Source organism: Lutra lutra, chromosome 8 (assembly GCF_902655055.1).
Source record: "Lutra lutra chromosome 8, mLutLut1.2, whole genome shotgun sequence".
NCBI classification, from domain to species: domain Eukaryota; kingdom Metazoa; phylum Chordata; class Mammalia; order Carnivora; family Mustelidae; genus Lutra; species Lutra lutra.
The window spans coordinates 126877901-126899884 of record NC_062285.1 but is presented as its reverse complement, the minus strand read 5'-3'; the positions used below and the strand labels follow the sequence as shown (position 1 = coordinate 126899884).

At 39.9% G+C, this 21984-nt stretch overlaps 1 protein-coding gene across 1 annotated transcript; it reads right to left on the bottom strand.

Moving 5' to 3' along the window:
• Positions 1-2756: 2756 nt before the first annotated feature.
• HSP90B1 (heat shock protein 90 beta family member 1) lies at positions 2757-21958 on the bottom strand. The gene is made up of 18 exons (XM_047743455.1): positions 21782-21958; positions 20708-20810; positions 19734-19875; positions 19139-19255; positions 17829-18160; positions 13444-13555; positions 13118-13237; positions 12246-12362; positions 9744-9881; positions 9585-9662; positions 9393-9458; positions 8645-8914; positions 8140-8385; positions 6599-6735; positions 4435-4513; positions 4192-4347; positions 3810-3929; positions 2757-3052 (listed from the first exon to the last, which is right to left on the bottom strand). The coding sequence occupies exons 1-18, from the start codon at positions 21828-21830 to the stop codon at positions 3023-3025; spliced, it is 2412 nt and encodes an 803-aa protein (XP_047599411.1). The 5' UTR covers positions 21831-21958; the 3' UTR covers positions 2757-3022.
• Between the last annotated feature and the right edge of the window lie 26 nt (positions 21959-21984).

The following is a 21984-nucleotide window of genomic DNA, read 5'->3' as shown; positions in this document are numbered from 1 at the left end:
CTTATTTTCTTAGAATTTTATACTTTACCCCTGAAACAAATACATTATATGTTAATTAAAAAATGAAAATGGATATATTTAAAAAATTCTATACTTTACAAATGGTGAATCTTGCCACAGCCAATTGCAAGAGTTTTATATCAGGCTGGAAAAAGTTTGACTTTGTTTTTTTGGTTGAAGGAATTAAAAAATGGTTTCCAAAACTCAGTAATTCTAAATTTGGTGCCTAACTCCCTCAAATAATATGAATTCCCAAAGGTTTTAGGAAGGATACCTGATTTTAATATAAATCAATAATAAAATCATTTTTTAACTCTCAACTAGTTTCATCAGTTGAATTTACTAGGTGCAGTTTTTTTTTTCTCTGCCAACGAGCATTTTCAAATTCTATTTTTCCATTAATTTTAGTATATGAACACGAAACTGGTGAACTTTGATAATGCATTTTGTAACTATCAGTGAGGAGAGACCCCCTCATCACTTTCCAGAATAAAGAGCTAGGGATGTTGCTCACCCTTTGGAAGAAGAAAGGATCGGCCCCTTGGGGTCAGTTTGTGCACAGTGGAAGGTCCCCACCCATGCCCTGGGTGGACCATATGGTCCAATGCAGTGAACCATACTTTAAAGTCACTCACTCCCCCTCCCCGTCCATACCTTTCGTTGACAGGTACAGAGTGACTGGTCTGGCTATTGAGAGAAAAAGTCATGATTTGAATCCAATTCTACAAGACAATGGCTTTATGAAGGGAGAAAACTGATTTTCTAGCTATTTAAATAAAAACATACCGAAAGTAGAAGTGCCATCGTTTTCAATACATCCTGATTCTGATGATTCTAAGTGACTTTCACCAAGGTATCCTTTTCTGAAGTTGACCCCTATTGTGAAAAATATGCATTGTGGTGGCCCTGGAAATGCATTAGTAGATTCTCTGAGGAAAGGCACTGGGTGCTTCTCACTGAGCAGCCTTCAGTTGTCTTGGCTTCTGCAGGGACTTTAACAGCTCAAGGGTGGCCTTGCTCAGAGCCACGCCTCCTGCCATTCAGCACAACTCTCGAGGGGCCTGTTAGCTCCCTTCCCTCTGAGCTGAGTGGGGCTTTTTGGCCCTGCATTGCTTCTCACCTCCCTCTGCTCCATCCCATTTCCTTTCCTTCCACAGGTGCTGATTTAGGGGCTTTCCTTAATAGCCTGTATACTAAACTCCATTTCAGTGCTGCTTGGAGAACCAAATCTGTGACTTACACAAACCAAAAATTAAATGTAGTACTAGGTTGTTCCTTAATAGAGCTGTGGGAAAAAACCACCCAAGATAGACCAGTTGCAAGGTGTTTGGTCATTAAATTAGGTCAAACAGTGGTTTTGCAAGGTGTATATGACATAGCTGCTTATTTTTACCCAAAACTATGGGAATAGGATGCTTTCCACGCTTCCTGCTGGAAATAGTATACACTCAGAATTTGTAATTGGGAGAATAATGAGGAGCAAGTTCCAGATGAATGCAATCCAATGGTTTTTCTATATGCCTTTATTAAAAATTAAAAATTATGGTGACCAAAAAATTGGAAACGAGTATTGTGATTAATGGCTAATATAGTGTTGTATCATGAAAGGAAGCTGTACCTTTACAGCATGTTTCCCTATGACTGAGCTCCTATTTCTTATAAAGGAAAGAAAACAGATTTTTAAAAATCAAGTAAATTAGCTTTCAAAGTGATTATTGCAAACTAAGCCTAGAAAAATAGCTTGGGTGGGAGGGGAGTAGGACACATAAGACAAATACAAAAAGCCCAGAAAAGGGTCCTAAATTATCAGGAAAATCGAGTCCCTTATGAAACATTATAGTACATAAAGTTGATTTCCATGATCTCTGAGTATACACACATGATCTCTGAATATACAACTCAGATTTTCTCTCCCTAGCCAGCTAAAAAATAGACTACCATTTCAGATGGCTATCAATTAGTGAAATTAGAGAAAACTATTTCTCTCATAAATACTACATCAGAAGGAATTAAATGATTGCTTGATGAGTATGATCACGATCTACAATTTACCTGTTGTAGAATAATGGGTGTTTTGAAAAACACCCTTATTTTGGAATAGCTCTAGATTTACAGGAAAACTGCAGATAGTACAGAGCCCCATGTCCCCTTCCTGTTTTCACGAATGCTCGTCCATAGGTCAAAGCCAAAGAACCGTAACTCTAGACTAAATTTTACCAGTTTAATCGAGGCAAAGAGTGCGCTTAGTTGCCAGGTCTTCAGTCTATTTCTGTCCTTGGTTTTGACCTTGAAACTTTGATAGAATACTGTTCACATACTGTGTGTCTGATGGTAAAGACAGCAGAACCTTTCTTACCACAGCCTGTCAAGGATACACAACATCACTGGGGATAGGAAACCTGACCACCAGGTTAAGGTAGTGTCTGCCAGGTTTCTCTGCTACAAAGTTACTATTTTCCCCTTTCCATACTCTAGAGGACAGCCACTAAGCCTAGTTCACTTTCAAAAAGAAAAGGAGAATTAAGCCCCACCTCCTGGAAGGGGGAGTGTATCTGCATATATTATTTGGAATTCTGTAAGGAACACTGTCTTTTCTCTACATAGGTGACTTTTAAAAATACTGATCTAAAAAAGAATTTTCTGTAATCTATATGCATTATTTTGTAAGGGAGAAAAACCCCCAAAACACAGGATTAAAAAGAAAAAAACAAGAGCTAAGTATGTACAATCATTATGAAGACAAAAAAGACACGGAATATTTGGGATCTTTTTTATTTTTATACACATGACAAGATTTTACACCAAGAATAGTCAGTTAAATAGTACAAATTTACATTCATGAGGAATGTTAAAAAAAATTCAACTAAAAAAACCCACTTCTGTCTGTGACCCACAATCCCAACATTTTACAGTGCAGGGGAGAAGGGGCTGGGGGAAGCATCCAAAACAAGTCTCTCCCAAAAGAAATGACTTAAATTTCACATTCCCTCTCCACACAGGATCCAAATGGTGAGAGTATAATTTATAATTCATCTTTTTCAGCTGTAGATTTCTGTGAAAAGAGAAAAATCAGAAGGCATGAAAAACGAGCAGAAAAAATGTTAGTTCACAGAAAGTTCATGTGTAGAAAAAAACAACTCTAATGGGCCCTGCATAGTTCCATTATTTCAGAGGTAGGCTAGAACCTCACCTATAAATCTGAAAAATAATTTAGAACTCAACAATAGGATCTATGGCCTCGGGACACAAATAAGAATTTAAAATGGGCCTACTGCTGCGATATAGTAAGGCAGAAGCAGGTGGCAAAGACTATAGAAGCCTTATGGGCTTAAAAAAATCTATTTAACAAGATCTCAAGAATGGACGGCTAAAACAAAAAGGAATGGGATGATGAAAGCATATACTTCATTTAGAGGGAAAAAAAAAAGGACTGGCTCCAGCTTTTGGATTTGATATTAGATGCCCTTTTTTTTTTTTTTATATTTTATTTATTTATTTATTTGACAGAGAGAGAGAGAGAGACAGTGAGAGAGCGCATGAGCGAGGAGAAGGTCAGAGGGAGAAGCAGACTCCCCATGGAGCTGGGAGCCCGATGCGGGACTCGATCCCGTGACTCCAGGATCATGACCTGAGCTGAAGGCAGTCGCTTAACCAACTGAGCCACCCAGGCGCCCTAGATGCCTGTTTTTTTGGTGGATTTCCTGAAGTCTGACTTCTGGAAGCTACATAGGCCTAACACCAGAACTAAAAATAAGTTTGCCTAATTTTCCAAGAACTAAAATGCGAGCCCCATTCTTGACTTGCTATACCTTTACTGTTTCTTCTTCTTCGTCTGTTCCTGCATCCATTTCTTCTTCCTCGTCTTGCTCTGTGTCTTCTGAGGTGTCCTCTGTTGTTTCTTCAGGTTCTTCTTCGGGTTCTTCTTCCACCTAAGGGCAACATGTATGAGCTCATTCACGGATCCAGTATTTTGGGTCTATTTTCACTTTATTCATTTAAATATGTAATATTATAATTAACTTCACTCCTGTTCTATCCACAAATGTAGAGTGAATATGCTAATTAGTTAACAGTCACACTAACAAAGGGAGACAGATTTAAAAAAAAAAAGTCTATGAAAGGGGAATTTCTTATTAATTCTAGCAGTGTGTGACACTGGAGGATTTGAACAGTCCATAAATTATTTCAAACCTTTGCATCAGGGTCAATGTTTAAACTCAGGCGAAGCATTCTTTCTATTCGATCTCCATAGGCTTTAGTGTCTGGTAATAGATATCCCGACCGCAGTGTTGCCGTTTCAAACAAAACTACAGCAAGATCTGAAACAGTTTTGTCATCTTCATCTTCCTAAGATGGAAGAAGGGACATCTGTTAATATTTAAAGGTACAAAGTCCAATTAAAAGATAAAGGAGTATGGCTGCAATATTACTCACCTTAACCCGTCGAAGCATGTCTTTGATCAGGGGGTGTCTGGGATTAATTTCGAATGTTTTCTTCTGGCTGGCATAGTAACTGGTAGGGGATAAAAATGACCATTAAGAAACATCAAATTTCATGTGAGGAATTTAAGAGGCAGGGCGGGGGACTGTGGGGGGTTGGGAAGGAAAAAAATGAAACAAGATGGGATCAAGAGGGAGACAAACCATAAGAGACTCAATCTCACAAAACAAACAGGGTTGCTGGGGGCTGAGGGGGGGTAGGGATAGGGTGGCTGGGCTATGGACACTGGGGAGGGTTGTGCTATGGTGAGTGCTGTGAAATGTGTAAGCCTATGATTCACAGACCTGTACCCCTGAAGCAAATAATAATTATATGTTAATAAAAAAAGAAACATCAAATTTCAGGATCCATACATATTCCATGTTCTATACATTTTTACAATTACAGAGAACTCCTGGGAAAAAATCAACACTATTTATATCACTACACCATGCTTTGGCTTTTAAATAGGGATGGGCAAGGTGTGATAGAAGAGTGCTATAAAGAGAATTATTTACTAATGCATCTCAAGTACCTACAGCTTTGCTGAATGGATGAATGGATTTAGTGTCCTCTTCATCGACTCTTAATTTATTCTCACTTAACTGCAGCTCGGTGTCCCCCAGAGTTTGGAAACAACCAGGCAGCTTCTGCCTGCTGGTCTGTTACTACCTTTTCCATGATGCCTTCACCAATATGGTTCCAGGACAAACTTTCTTCAATTGGAGCTCAGCTCTCAATGCATTCTAGTCTACCTTCCATCATGTTTGTCAGTTGTGACTGTCCTCCCTCCTACAGCTGAGGACAGGGAGGAACTACATCTATCCCTATCTTGGTATACCGGGTACAGATGCAGAGTTTAGAAGATTATGACTTGATCCATTATCCTACTGCCAGAAAAAGACAGCAGTGACATCTACTTAGACCACCAAGGTAAAGACATAGTAGGTAAGTGCTGGATGGAAGGTAACTTCCTATTAATAAATGACTGAATTAGATGGACATTTATATAATAGCTACTATACTGCTGCAATGGGATGTAAGTAGAAACCTGTTTTCCACCTGAATTTTACTTTATTTTTTTTTTAAATTTTATTTATTTGACAGAGATCACAAGGAGGCAGAGAGGCAGGCAGAGGGCACTGGGGCGGGGGGGCAGAGTAGGCTCCCCACTGAGCAGAGTGCCCAATGTGGGGCTCAATCTTAGGATCCTGAGATGATCTGAGCCGAAGGCAGAGGCTTAACCTACTGAGCCATGCAGGTGCCCCCTGAATTTTATAACCTATAAAATCTTGAGGGGGGCAAGACATGTAAGCAAGATGCCATTTTAGCATTTTAAAGTGGAAACCTTATACTTGTGGAGTCTCACTAAATATGGAGTGCACCTTATATAAAAAATACAGATAGTTCTGGAATTGTGACAATGAAGACTACACTTGTGAGATGAATCCTAAGCTAGGCCTTGGGGAAATGCAGGATGATCAGAGAGCAAATTAAAAAAAAAAAAAACATTCCAGGTGGGAGAAGGGAAAATGAAAGCAGGGAAGAAGTAATTTTCAAGACTACTGCTGTGACTTTAAAATATAAATTTGGCATATATATTCCTTGAAAATAAGGGATACTGAAGACCCAGTGTAACTCCAGTACTTAGCCCTTTAGTTCATAAACTTGTTCTCAGGGGCCTTTACTCTTTATTTTGTGGGGCATACTATTTGGGGGAATGGGAGATGGCAGTTTAAAAAAAGGACTGAATTCATTAATCAAAGGTCATTGTCATTAACAACCTCTGTAACTATTAGCATCTACAAATGTCAAAGAAGCCCAGATACCAGGCCAAATATATAATCGAGTGCAAAAATAAAAACAATGTATGTTGCAGGATTAAGAAAATTTCCTTTTGTGTATAAAAATACCATAAAATAAATCATGAGCCCAACACCTCTCCTTTATCAGTGTAATGTCAGAGGAATCCGGTTGTGGACTTGTGTCATCTCATACAGAGCAGCAGTGGTGGACACTTAACGCCATCAGCTCTTTGTACAGAAGCTGACATCATCTGCTAAAGGCAGGCAGGACAAGAACTAACACCTTGCCAGGGACCTTCCCAAGGAGGCTTACTTGGTAGAGATGTCTTTGCCCGTCTGGTATGCTTGAGCTTTCATGATTCTCTCCATGTTGCCAGACCACCCGTACTGGCTGGCGACGAGAGCACATGGAGACTCTGTCAGACGCTGAGATACCACAGCCTTTTCAATCTTAGGATAAGAAACCAAAAGTGAGATACATGTAAGTACAAACAGTTAAGGTCATTCAGTAACTAAGGATTCAGCACGTAAGATCATAGACAGATGCAAGTCAAATACCTCTTATCCAGATTTTTAGAAGATTCTTATCTTTAATAATCTGGATTTTTCAGTAAAAAAATAAACTTCTGAAGCACATAAAACAAATTTAAACAGCAAAAATTTAACTTATTTAAAGAAAAAACAGTACTAAACTACAAAAACTTTCAGTAGCAAAGAAAAAAACTGAATAGTACCCACGAACAGAAAAACCACTGTCTTCCTTTTAATTCTTTGTAGCTTATAACACTTTTTAAATCTAATTAATTAATTAACTTATTTTTAAGAAGATTTTTTTTATTTGACAGTGAGAGAGCAGGGAGCCCAATGTGGGGCTTGATCCCAGGCTCCTGGGACCATGACCTGAGCTGAAGGCAGACACTTAACTGACTGAACCACCCAAGCGCCCCCATTTTTTTTCCTTTTTTTTCTTTTAAAGTAGGAGTACCTGGGTGTCTCATAAGAGTCTGACTTTGATTTTGGCTCAGGTCATGATCTCAAGGTTGTAAGACTGAGATCCCTCTGCTCTTCTACCTACCTTTTTTTTTTTTTAAATAAAGATTTTATTTATTTATTTGACAGACAGACAGATTTCACATGTAGGCAGAGCACCAGGCAGAGAGAGAAAGGGAAGCAAGCCCCTGCTAAGCAGAGAGCCTGATGCGGGGCTCAATCCCAGGACCCTGAGATCATTACCTGAGCTGAAGGCAGAGGCTTACTTAACCCACTGAGCTACCCAGGTGCCCCCCTCTACCTGCTTATATACTCTCTTAAAACAAACAAAAAAACCAAACAAAACAAAAAATAAAAAACAGGCTCCACACCCAATAAGGGGATCAAACTCAAGACCCTGAGATCAAAGTGTTATATACTATACCAACTGAGTCAGTCAGGCCCCTGTAGTTTATATATTTTAAGCTGGGAGTACCTGGGTGGCTCAGTTGTTAAGCATCTGTCTGCTTTCAGCTCAGGTCATGACTCCCGGGTCCTGGGATCGAGCCCTACGTTGGGCTCCCTGATTGGTGGGGAGCCTGCTTCTCCCTCTCCCACTCCCCCTGCTTACGTTCCCTCTCTTGCTGTGTCTCCCTCTGTCAATTAAATGAATAAATAAAATCTTAAAAAAAAATTTTTTTTAAAGCTCAGCCTCACCAAAATTTAACAGTATTAAACACTGTTCTGTATAACTTTTGTTGTTGTTCTGTACAACTTTTAATGGTTACAAGGTAACCAGACGTAAATAATTTGTTGACAAAGCAATTTTTAAAAAAGAAAATGGAGACGCTAAAATTTCACAAGTTCTAATTTCCTGAAAAATACCTTGTCCTTGAGAGCTTTATCTTTCATCCAATTGAGCAGAGGCTCAAATTCTTTCTCAACTGCTTCACGACTCTCCTTCGTTTTCTCACTTTCATCAAATTTCACGCCTTCTTTGGCAACATTCTGGAACCTTTTGCCATCAAACTCAGGAAGAGCCTGAATGCAGTATTCATCCACAGGTTCTGTGAGATAAATCACTTCATAGCCCTTTTTCAGAAGTCGCTCCACAAATGGAGAAGATTCAGCCTATAAAATGAAGAGAAGTGATAAAGTTTCCAAGATTTAGCCTTGGCATACTTGTTCACCTTAGTATCTACATTTATATATACAAACAATCCCATTTTACAAGTGGAAAAAAAATAAGAAGTGCAGAGAATATAATGACTTTTCTGTCACTGACTGACCAGGCCTCATGATGACTCTAGTTCACCATGACATTTTTTTTTTTTTTCTCTTTCTCAAGAGTTGGCTATGTATAAGGATGCCTGACAGGAGTTCATCTCACCTCTTTTCTGCTGGACCCAGCCATGAAGTAGATTTTGTCTTGTTTCTCCTTCATTCTTTCCACATACTGGTCTAGACTGGTGATGTCACTTGGATGATGAGAAGACTGGAATCTAAGAAGTTTAGCAAGACGTGTTCGATTTGAGTGGTCTTCAATCACACCAAGCTTGATGTTGGTTCCAAATTCTTTCCAAAAAGTATCATTGTACTTCTCATCAGCAATCTTCTTGATCATGTCCAGAGTTTTACGAACAAGCTTCTTTCTAATCACCTAAATGAAATTAAAGAATAACTTATTAAAGAACGTCATCTCAAACTTTTGAGACCCTACCATATTTAAGACAGCAGAGGAATATTGGTGAAAGATATAAAGACCAGGCACTGTCACTGCCACTTATCAAGCAGCAGGGAATGGTGAGCAAGCCTGTGTCACACTGAGCAGAAACGAAGCTGTCAGTGAAAACAGTCACAAGATCACTTTGACATTTATGTTCTATCTTTAGACCAGATAGTGGGCTTATATAGGTGTTTACTACGTAATTCTTTCAACTTTTCTATCAGTTTGAAATTCTCATTAAATAGTAGGGAGAAAACAATCAGATTCTTAGGATTTAATAATTCCAGAGTAAAATTAAGTTCTTCAGCTAGAGAGCCAAGGACTAGTCTCCGTATCTGGCGACTTCACTAACAGAGCGTGTCCTCTGAAGCCCAAAGAGAAAGGCAGCCAGTCTCTTCCCAGAGACACTCACCTTAAGCAGTTTATGCTGCTGAAGAGTTTCCCGGGAAACATTCAAGGGGAGGTCATCTGAGTCCACCTTTAGACAGCAAAAGAAAAGTTCAGTGAGCAACAGAAACTGGGAAGAAACCAAACCAACAAACCAAAAAAATACTTCCATCCCTCATTTTTAAGGATCCCCTCCTCATTATCTTTGGATACTTACAACACCCTTGACAAAATTAAGGTACTTGGGCATCATATCGTGGAAGTCATCTGTGATGAATACTCGGCGCACATACAGCTAAGCAGGGGGAAAAAAACGTCAGTTTCTGGAAATTAAACTTTCAAATTCTAAACTCAGTTTTTACATTTAAAAACTCACCTTAATGTAATCACTCTTCTTAGATCCATATTCGTCAAACAGACCACGTGGAGCAGATGTAGGTACGAATAAAATGGATTTGAAGGTAACTTCCCCTTCAGCAGTAAAGTGGATATAAGCCATGGGGTCATCACTTTCCTATGGAAAGATGGCATTTAGTCAGGCATTTAGTCATTCCAAAGGCACCAGAAAAAGGCAGTGCAAAGGCTAAGTGATTCATCATGTGGTATACCCTCAGCTAAGCCTTTATTTAGCAAAAAAAAGTTCTCTCACCAACAAAAGTGGGGGGATGGAGGAAAGAAGAACAGTTAAGACTGCTATTCTAACTGGCTAGACATGGTGGTTTTGCTGATGATCACTGATCATCATCAATAAACAGCATCAGTGGATCTCCTAAACTCGGGGAAGAATGGATGAGTCTAGGTTCCACATTTGTCAAAGAACAGGGTAGAAAAATCATCTTGTCTCATCGACAGTATACAATGCTGCATGAGTGTACTGTTCAACCACGAAAAGTTCTCAGGAACAGTTTTCTTCCGTTGGGATATGGACTATAGCAGTGGCTACAATGGGGTATGTAAATAAAAAAAAAAAAAAACAAATTCCCTAGATTTGCATTATCCATTACCGTACCCATTTGTGGGTACTAGGCACTTGAAATGCAGCTAATCCAAATTGGGATACATATGGGTTAAGTGTAAATACAGACAACTAGACTTTGAAGATATGGTACAAAAAACAAAAACAAAAACCCAAAAAACACCAAATGGGTCATTAATTGAATAATGATTACATGTTAAAATAAAAATATTTTGGGTAGCTGGATTAAATAAAATATAAAATTTATATAAAATATAAAACATTAAAATTAACCACACCCATTTCAACTTTTAAAGATTGTATTTATTTGAGAGAGAGTGCCTGTGCATGCAAGCGAGCATGAGTGGGGGCTAAAGAGAGGAGGGAAGCAGACTCCCCGCTGAGCAGGAAGCCCAACATGGGGCTAGGTCTAGAGATCATGACCTGAGCTGAAGGCAGACACTTAACTGACTGAGGCACCCAGGCGCCCTGTTTCAACTTTTTAAAAATGTGCCTATGTAGCTCACATTACATTTCTAATACAGCTATCCCAGAAGAAAGTATGTTACATTTGTATACACTTAAGACTCTTCATGGGAATAAAAGTGGAGGCAGAACTAAGAGGACAGTTTTAAGAAATAAAACTTAAGGGATGGTTGGATGTTAACATAAGGAAAACAAAGAAGGTTAAGGAACAAATCAAAAGAATAAAGATTAAAGAACAAACACAACCACAGCAAGTCAAGTTTTATCTAGCCATGCTAAATGTTTTGTACAAAATGCTGTATGAGGAAATATTAACTTGAAACAATCTTAATTAGTGCTAGTTTTGTATGCTACAGTTAAAAAGGATCAGTAAAAGGAAATAGGTAAGGAAACAAAGATCTAGTAATTATTCCTAAGCATACAACTCACAATAAATGTTTGAGGTTTTACGTAAGCTTTTTTTTTTTTAATAAATATTTTATTTATTTATTTGACAGAGATCACAAGCAGGCAGAGAGGCAGGCAGATAGAGAGAGAGGTGGAAGCAGAGGCTTTAACCCACTGAGCCACCCAGGTGCCCCTTACGTAGGCTTTTTAAAGGTTACATTAAAAGCCGGATGAATCAACAAACATAAAGCAGAATCAGACCTATAGGTACAGGGAACTGATGGTTGCCAGAGAGGAGGGTAGGGGATGGACAAAACAGGTGAAAGGGAGTAGAAGATACAAGCTTCCAGTTATGGAATCAGTAAGTCATGGGAATAAACAGTACAGCACAGGGAATAGTCAATGATACTGTAACAGTGTTGTATGGTGACAGATGGTAGCACATTTGTGGGGAGCACAGCAGAGTACACAGATACTGAATCACTGTTGTACACCTGAAACTAATGTAACATTGTATGTCGGCTATCAAAAAAATTTAAAAAATAAAAGGTATTCATCCTTGAGTGGAAGAAAGCCAATAATGTTAAAAGCTATTCAATATAAGATACGTTTTATGGAAATCATCCACCTACCTATGTAGGTAGTTAAATCTTTTTTGTAACACAGACCCCTTGGCCATCTGGTGAAGCCTATGCCTCCTCAGAGTAAATTCTTAAAATGCATACGTAATATAAAACACACAAGATTAGGGGCGCCTGGGTGGCTCAGTTGGTTGAGCGACTGCTTTCGGCTCAGGTCATGATCCCGGAGTCCTGGGATCGAGTCCCACATTGGGCTCCCAGCTCCATGGGGAGTCTGCTTCTCCCTCTGACCTGCCCTCTCATGCTCTCTCTCTCTGTCTCTCAAATAAATAAATTTAAAAACAAAAAACAAAAAACAAAAAACACACAAGATTAAAAAGGAAACCAATTGTGTTGAAACAGTTATAAAACAATCAAAAACACTTTTGATTTAGTAATGTTCATCACATTGTTCTAAAATAATACTTACCTTTGAAAATGATTTGTAGAAAGCTTTGTATTCATCATCTTCTACTTCTTTTGATGGTCTCTGCCATATTGGTTTGATGTCATTCATAAGTTCCCAATCCCAGACGGTTTTTTCTACCTGAAGTTAGAGTACATGGTCAGCCAGCCACAGTAATACCGGCAGGAACCATAACCTTAGGACAGTTCAGATGAATGTGGGAAGCACCGAAAGGCATTGCTAAACTACTGTGGCTCCTGCCAATGGGATAAAAAATCTAAAAATAATTCTCCCAACATTTAAGACTGATCTATAATGCAAAGAAGGCAACCCGTTATCATTATAACTGACAGAAAGCCAATTAAAGGTTCTTTCCATTATTAAAGTAGCTACAATGTTACTTCTTGAAAATATCTGTTTTGAGATTAGAAGGATATATACACATTAATTATTCCTACTTCAGGACTTACAGCAATCTAACATCTTACAATAAATATTCCTCAAACCTACCATTACTTCCACCTGCTCTGCCACCTGAAGAGGTCAGAGAGCTAATATTATGGTTAATATCTATATGACAAAAGATGCAGAAAGATTTTTAAGATTTTAAAACTTGGAATATGATAAGCTTGTCCTGGGCAATATATAAAACTCAGAAAACTGCCTAAAAATGATCTGTGTTTGCTACTTAAAACTTCCCACAGGCAGAAAACATACACACTAGCAAATAAACTTAGTTCTTGTTTTTAAGTTGGGCCTATAGACTTAACATCTGGAGAAAAAAAGACCTTAAGGAATTAAAACTTAACTCCGATCAGTCTGTGCATACTTGGGGTTCTGTGTTTTCTCAAACATGTCCTGAACAACACTTTAGTGTGGAGATGAACCAGACTTACTTTTTTGGTTTTTGGTTTTTTTTCCTCTTCTTCTTCTTCCACTGCAGCTTCATCATCAGAATCTTCTTTTTCTTCTTTTGCTGCTTCTTCTTCCTCCATGGGCTCCTCAACAGTTTCAGTCTGTTGAAGGAGAATTACAGTTAAATTCTCTTATTTCATAATGCTGTCTAGTGAGTATGAAATGCAATTACAGCTCAAAAAAATAGGTCTTCAATATGAAAATTCTGAGTATCCTGCACTGAAAGAAACACACTGAGCCTTTTTTTTAAGTGTTATTTAAATATATGCCCACATAATACACATAAATTTTATCAGTGTAGATTTACCTTGCTGCTCCACACATAAATTGGGAAGTTTATAAACTGTGAGTATTTCTTGACAAGATTTTTAATTGTGTCCAATTCAAGGTAATCAGATGCTTCTTCTTTCAAAACTAGTCTGAAAGGAAAATAGGACATTTATAGAAAGACATCCTTGGTTTAAAAGATTTGATTATAAATTCATTCAAAATACCTTCCTGACAAAGCTAATGGCCAGGAGATCGGTGTAATCTAGGATGGCCCGTTTTTCATGTTAAAAACTCTTATCACCAATGACGGTTTCTGAGCTAAATATACCGAAAAGGAGTACAGTAGTGGGAAGAATCTTCCTTGCGTCCCTCAAGTGGAAAATATCCTTAGTTCCAAATAAACAGTGCAAATGTTCCAACCTTCTAAATATGTTGGGTTTTTTTGTTTAGGTTTTGTGTGTGTGTTTAGTTTTTTCATTTGAAGAACCGAAATGTTAAATTAGCTCAAGGTAAGAAGGCACTGGGGTGCCTGGGTGGCTCAGTGGGTTAAAGCCTCTGCCTTCGGCTCAGGTCATGATCCCAGGATTCTGGGATTGAGCCCTGCATGGGGCTCTCTGCTCAGCAGGGAGCCTGTTTTCTCCTCTCTCTGCCTGCTTGTGATCTCTGTCTAATAAATAAAATAATAAAAAAAAAAAAGGTAAGAAGACACTGAAACATTCTGGAGAAAAATGCAATGACATGCACTCTGATAGTTACTTTAGAAATCTAATGATTATCATAGATGGCGAACGCAGGCGCACCTGGCTGGCTCAGTTGGAAGACTGTGAGATTCTTGATCTCGGGGTTGTGAGTTTGAGTCCCATGTTGGGTATGCAGATTACTTAAAAATAAAACTTTAAAAAAAAAATTATCTCCTATAGAGAGTGAACACTTAAAAACATGTTCTTTAAAAAAGCTAGGAAATTAATCTTATTATTTATATCTCCACTGTCCAAAACAGTATTCAGATTTCATTTTTAATAAAACTTAAAGCTAGTTCTTTAATTGCACTGCCATATTCTAGGTATTCAGTAGACAAATGTGGCTAGTAGCTGCCATACCAGATGGTGCAGAGGTAGAATACTTCTAGAGCTCTACTGGACAGCACTGGCTTAGATAATTCTAATATTGAACATTGCAGCATTGTTTCTTCTTCCTTACTGTCCCTTCTGCAAATCCCTCCTCCACTCACCACTAACAACACATCTTTAACATACCCTCAAACACAGTGTGGAGCACACGCTTTGGTGTCTGTGCTCCCAATAAATAAATATGCCCAATGTTGAATCATGCGTCCCTTCTGGCTTCAAAAAGCTTACAGTTTAGTGCCATTAACAAGAGGTAGATAGTTCATGATGATGCAGCCTAATGAAGTGGTCGAGCCTCTGGTTTCAGAACATGTTTGTTAGTGGTGTGGGGCTGGAGGAAAGTTCAGTTGTGGATCCAAGTTCAAGATGATGGTTACATCTTAGAGATATTCAAAAGGCCACTGGATATATGAATAAAGAACCCAGTAGGGAGATCTAGACCTAGATCTCCAATCTAAGATTGGCAAACTATGGCTGGCAACCGTAAGAAATTTTACTGGGACACAACCTCATCATGTATTGTGTATGGTCACTTTTGAGCAAGAACATCAGAGTTGTGACATATGACAGATCTGTCCAAATGCTTAAAATATTTACTAGCTGACTCCTGATCCAGACTAAGAATAGAGATTTGAGAACCCTGAGCAAGAACTGGAAGCCAAATCCATCATGGTAAGAAGACTGCACAAGGAACACAAAAATAATGAGGAAGGGCGGACAGTTACCTTTGAAAGAGAGATACTGTCAACATTTAAGCAACAGGCAAAGGAAAAAAAAGATATTCAGGGTCATGGAAACGAGGTACTAAGCGGATGGTGTTAAATAGATAGCAAATTATGTAGGCAACACAAGAGGAAACCTCAGGAAAAAAAACTCCTATTGCTGGGAGCAAAGTCAATTTAAATTTCACTAAAATTGACTAAAAATCGACTGGATTTAGCAACAAGATTACTGGTGACTTATTTCAATGGAAAGGTGGTAGATAACGTCAATGCCGGACTACGGAAGGGGCCGTGGCATCACCTCTCTTCTTTCCCTACTGACACTTGAACAGGTTTATGTTTTGATGGGAAAGAGGGAGTGTGTGGGAAAGAGTAACTTCAAAAGATGGGGTTGGAATTAATTTATGCTTAGCCTCTGAGGAGGTAGGAGGCAGGCAGCAGATCAGCAGTAGTGACCAGCCTTAGGGAAAAATGTAGAATACCTCCCTCACCTCAATTCCAACACAGAAAACTAAACTGGGTAACTTTTCTCCATATAGTACGTGACAGTAGGAAGGACAGAAGCAAATGTACTAGTTTACTGGATGCTAATTTCACGATCTCCTTGAATCCTCACAAACTTGCTCATAAGAGTACAGCAGGGGCTAATTTAGGGGTGGGAAGAGAAGTAGGTAGGCACTCAATTGTTTAATGGCTTCTATTTTATTGTCAAATAGAAGATGAAATCATGTTTCAGGTGGGACCTTGACCTCATCACTTTCTTGCCTTCTCTTTCCTTCTTCCTTTGGCCATTCTAGACTGTCAGTTCCTTAAATGGGCCTCATGTCTTTGGAACTTCCAACCTACTGTGCTCACTGCCTAGAATACTGGAACCTAAACTTACCACGATTTCAGAAAGTCCTTCTGATAAGGGAAGTGTTCTCTAGCTTGCTTTGTGGCATTTGCCACTCTGAAATTATCTCACGTTTTTCTTCTTTACCAGAACTAGCCACATGGAAGCAGTGACTGCACTGGTCTTACACCCCACTGGAGTCGTAAACCCTAGCAGGTGAAAGGCACTCAAATGATTATCCGCTGATAAATGCTGGGGTAGAAGGACTTTAAGGAAAATGGCAACTTTGCTCAGGGTCTGTAGGGTTTCACTCACTCATCAGCCATCCATGCTACCTGCACGAAGCTGTCCTGATTACCCATATTCACTCCTAGAAACATCTGCAGGTCAAGTGTTAGGCTCTGGGAATGGTACAGTCAAGCAATGTTTGCTTCCATGGAGCTTCCATCTAGGTACTCTCTCACCTGTCTCTCACCTGAGACATCAACCCTCTTGGGATGTCATTTTCTAGCTCATTGTAGTGACGAGATGAAATTTACCTATGTTCCCTTAACGCCTAACAGAGAGGGCACGGGGGTGTAACTATTAGTGATGCTTCCAAATGACAGCAGGAGAGAGGACTGTGAATAACGGAGGCAGAGAAAGGTAAATTGGGAAGAGTTAGTAAAAGTACTAAAATGACTCGTTTAATTAGTCTTTGTTAAAATACCATTTATGAAAATGAATACAGGAACTATTCACCTTCTAGCGTGAAGAACACTGGTCAAAATGATAGATATATACTTTCTTATGCTCTATTTAAAAATTCTTATGTTGGGAAAATTTAAAACTGGATTAAGGAAAAAAGTTGAGGCTGTAGGCACATTTTCACCGGCAACAAGCATGCCAAATGGCCTCTGAAATGGGATTTCTCTGATGTGGCCTAAAGCTGGTAGCTTCATATAGCTCAGTATTTACTTGTCCTTCCCCAGGTATTAAGGAAATTTAAGTATCTTGTTGTATTTGTGGGGGTGAGGCAAAAGCCGCTCTGTTTACTTCGCAGTGCTATGAACACCAAGAGACCCTCGTCATGAGATCTGCCTCATCTATACAAGTAACGGTTACTGGCTTAAACCAAATTCTAGTTTGAATTCAACAATTTGCAACCATCCTCAAAGGAGACATCTTCCTCTGAAGAACTTTCATTAACTTTCTTCAACCTCTTTATTTGTACCCTTTCTCTCCAACCGGTCCCCACCCAGTGCCAATTACTACCATAGTTCAGTACTAGCAATAGTCGCTCCCAGAGTATCCTCTCATCCAGTCCTGCCACCCTCCACATCCATCTTCAGAAAACCTTAAAAAAGCTAATCAAAATGTCTATCATTGTCACCAACCGAGAGGAGTTTCTTTAATCCTGGGAACATGCTGTGCCTCCTTGCCTTTACAGCCATAATCGTCCGCAGATCTGATACTTCTTTCCCAAGTCTTGTTTCTCGGGAACTCTTGAATCAACCCACTTCTGTGACGCCTTCAATTTGCCTTCTCCCCTACAGGAGCTAACCCTTCGACTTTTTGCTATGTATAGCAGCCATTATAAAACTCTTTGCCCTTAGGTGGTCCTTAAAATACTTCCTCAGGTGATGGGAACAGGTCAATTTTATAGAAAAGGAATGAAAGCCCAGAATGAAAGCTCTGGTTTGCTCAGAGTCACGATCCTCACTAGGACGGTTACTTCTTATTAGGAATCAGTAATACTCACGTAATTGTTGTTCCCCGTCCTAGAGTGTTTCCTCTTGGGTCAGCAATTACAGAAAATTCATTGGAGTCAGACTCCCAGATGTGCTGGGTATCGTTGTTGTGTTTTGACGTGACAATAACCTTATCTGCTACAAGGAAGGCAGAATAGAAACCGACACCAAACTGGCCTATCAATTCAGAAGTTGACTGGCCATCTTCTTGTGCCTCAGTCATTTTGTTTAAAAACTCGCTTGTTCCAGACTTGGCTATGGTACCCAGGTTTTTAACCAGCTCTTCCCGGGTCATTCCTACACCAGTGTCTGTGACATGTAGCAGATTCTTCTCCTTGTCACACTGAAAGCAAGACAAGAACAGGACAGTTTTGTTTAATACTCACAGTATGACAAGTAAATACTGGGCTTTATATTCAGAAACTACCAGCTTTGGGCCACCTCAATTCCAACACAGAACACTAAACTGGGTAACTTTTCTCCATATAGTATTTTATGGCCTTTTCAGAAAAATGTGTACCTTACATGCAATCATCTTTCTTTACAGAGAATAACCTTAAATTCAGTGTATTTGAGAAAGTATCAATATAAAGGAGACTGGTCTAAATTTCAAAGGGCAGAGACAGAACTAAACAAAACAAGTTATTTTTGAAAAAAAAATTTAAGAAAAATAGAATTTTATATTGTGACTATTTCTTTCACAGAAAATAAAAAGGTTCAAAACTTGAATGACTAACGTTAGATTCTATGGTGATCAATGTTCTTCACTAAATACTCCCAGCTCTGTCTTCCAGAAACATAGAAGGAATATGCTTCCTTCATTTTTGGTTATTAAGGCCATGTGACCAGTTCTGGCCAATGATCTGCAAGTGGGAGTCAAGAATGTAGCTTTCAGATTAGAGCCTTTATGGGATGGGAGACCCTCCAAGCTCTCTGTACCATGGCAACAAGCTATACTCCAGATGGTGGCTACTCAATCAGCCTGTGTCTAGGAGTGAAGATGATACAAAACAAAGGCCACAGTGGCCTGTGGTTGATGAGTTAATCCAGGGGTTAGAAAACTTTTTCTGAAAAAGGGCCAGAGAGTAAATATTTTAGGCACGTGGGCCATATGGTCTCTGTTACAACTATTCAAACCCACTGTGTAGCACAAAGGCAGTCATAGCTAACACCTAAGTGTGAAACCCCAATTTAAGCCCCTGGGCTTGGGGGGTTTTCTGTTACTGCAGCATAATCTGACCTACCTTGACTGATTCAGATTCCCTATACTTATGGACTCTTTTTTTGCTTTAGAAGAAAAAGTTTTAAGTTTTAAGCTTACCTTAATTTTGACAGTTAGTTCCTCATTTCCAGCAAGAGCATTTTCATCAGTCAGTGATATTAACCTTATCTTATCTAAAGCGTCAGAAGCATTTGAAATCAGTTCTCTCAAGAAAATCTAAATGGAAGCCAGATTTAACACACACTTTGATTACCCTCAAGATATATAAAACAGCAAATCTAATGTCAAACTCATGTACAGAAGGGCTCTACTCTCTTGGTAAAAGGAGGTACAGCTCTTTACACATAAGACTGTAACAACTGTAAGGAATACCCAAACTGGTAAGATTAGTAACACTCTAGTCTCACACTAGTGATCTTTATGTATGTAACAAATAGGACTTGGTTTGTGTGGCTGCCCTCAACCCTGTTTAGCAGACTATGAACATATTTGGAGGAGAAAGGACAAAAGGAAAATGTCCAACCACCACCCCCCACAAGTATCTAGCAGTAATTTTTATATATACTGGGTATTTAAACTGTGCTAATAACTACTAACTTGGGAGTTACTACCTAAGTATATTTATTATAAAGGTAAACAAGTATGCTACTGCACAGAGAGAAAATAGTATTATCCCAACTATATTGTTGCTTACCTCTTTATTTTTATACAGTGAGTTGATGATAAGTTTCATCATTCTATTAACTTCAGCTTGGAAGGCAAATTTTTCTGACTTCTCTCTAAGTTCTCTTATTTGGGATGCATTTAATCCATCCAACTGAATAGCTTCTTCCTCTCTAAGGAAAAAATGTTGATAAACAACTACTGCATTGTTTACTTAGTTCCCCCTCAAAACATGGGATTCTGTGATGAAAGCACAGTGGCCTCAGAGGATTATCTTAAGGGTTAAGAGGGTGAAATGGAAGCCTATTATAAAATATTACCAATCCACTATTTCTATTATTTTACCACAGTAAAATTTTATCACCTTAGCACTGAGTTATAATACTTAGTTCTTAAAACAGTCAGAAAAATGAACATGACTTTCCTCTACTAAAAATAAAAAGGAAGGTCATACTTCTATGTTCCCTCGCATGTGGGGCTGCCTCTTTGCCTGGGAAGCTTTGGCCTCTAAGGCTCTACAAAACTGTCAGTGAAGTCCCAGGGGTCAACTTTGAAAACACTACTCAACTGAGAGAAATCTTTTTAAAATTATGAAGTTTAGGGGCACTTGGATGGTTGAGTCAGTAGAACATGCAACTCTTGATGTAGGGGTCAGGAGTTCACGTCCCACAGTGGGGGCAGAGGTTAAAACAAAAACTACTACGTTTACACACTTACTGCATATAAAACCAATGGGTCTTCGGAAAGTCACAGAGCTTATATTCTGCAATCTAGTTATCCGAATAGTTTTCAAAAGAAATTCATCCCATTCTGACCAGTCATTCTAGGGGCAAGTTAGGAGATACTTAGGGATGACCATGCCTCATCGCCCTAACATTTTCTTTGACCGTTTCTTAGGTATTCAAATTTGGGGTGTTACATGCCATCTAGACATCTGAAGAAAAGATAACAAGCGATTATATTCCAGTGTTCATAAGGGCTAATCTGTTTCAAAAGAACACAAACCTCTGCACTACTTCATCATCTGTCCTTGAACCTTCTCTACTTTTACCCAGATCCTCTTCCACTGTACCATCCACATCGACTTCATCGTCAGCTCGGACCGACCCTGAAAGATTTCACACCAGAAAACTCTTAAACCATGGTTGCTTCCTGTACTTCTCAGAAGAAATAAAATCAAACAGGGCAAGAGTAGGGGCTTGCAAAATTCAGGGGTAAATATGGGAGGTGGGGTCGGAGGAATGGATCCACTAGTTTAAAGACCCACTGTAAAACCCAACTTGGTATATTTCTTATTTAAGTTCAGATCCTGAGTCCTCCAGTAAATTCTGAAATACGGAGGCTGCCATCATGTCTGATGAGCGGCCCTCGGCCCTGGGATGCTTTATAAATAAAGTTCGGCAGACTTGATACCAGGTCCCTTCTACAGTCACACGTGTTGCGTGCAGGCCGAGGCAAGGCCTCCCGATTGACCATGCCAAAACTTAGACCTGCAACACCGCAGGTCAAACTACAAATAGAATTTGTGCAACCACTGCGAGAGGAACCGAAATCGGGCCCAACTGAGCGAGAGAAGAGATGAGAGAAGCTCGAGCAAAAGTGAAGCAAACACGCTGACACCGCCTTTCTTCTGACTCAGAGCCCCACAGTCCCCAGTCCAGCACCTAAGAAAGGAAACCCGCGTTCTGACTCGCAGACTGGGTGCGGGGGTCCCCAAGCTCAGAGGGCCAAACGCTCCTGCGTGGGACAAAAACCCTCCGGAAGGGGCACCCGCAAGGCTCCCAGGGGACCAAGAGCCCGAGAGGCGCCCCACCCCAACTTGCTCGAGACCTCTAAGCACGAATACTAGGAGATGAGCACGAGAGTTCAGTGTTCTCGGTCCTCGCTTTTCCCTTCCACAGAGGCGAGTGCGCGAACTCCCCTGAGCCTCTTTCGAGGAAAGGCGATGAACTCCCCTCGGCCCAACTGAGGCCCCGTAATCCCCCTCCTAGGCTCAACGCCCCCAGAACCTTCGAGAAGAAGACGCGCTTGAGGAATGGGGGGGCGTCCGGGGGTGCCCGCTTCTCTGGGATCACTCACCGAAGGTCAGCAGGACGCAGGAGAGGCCCAGCACCCACAGGGCCCTCATGGCGCGCGGCCGGTGAGAGTCTCAAGTCCCTTTAGATCGCAGGAGCCGCCTCCACCCCCCACCACGGGGCTCAGATCCTCACACCACTAGCCGCGCGGTCCGCCCACTACCCCCAAACAGGTCGGGCCGCTTTTCACCCCAGCCTCTCGCGGGC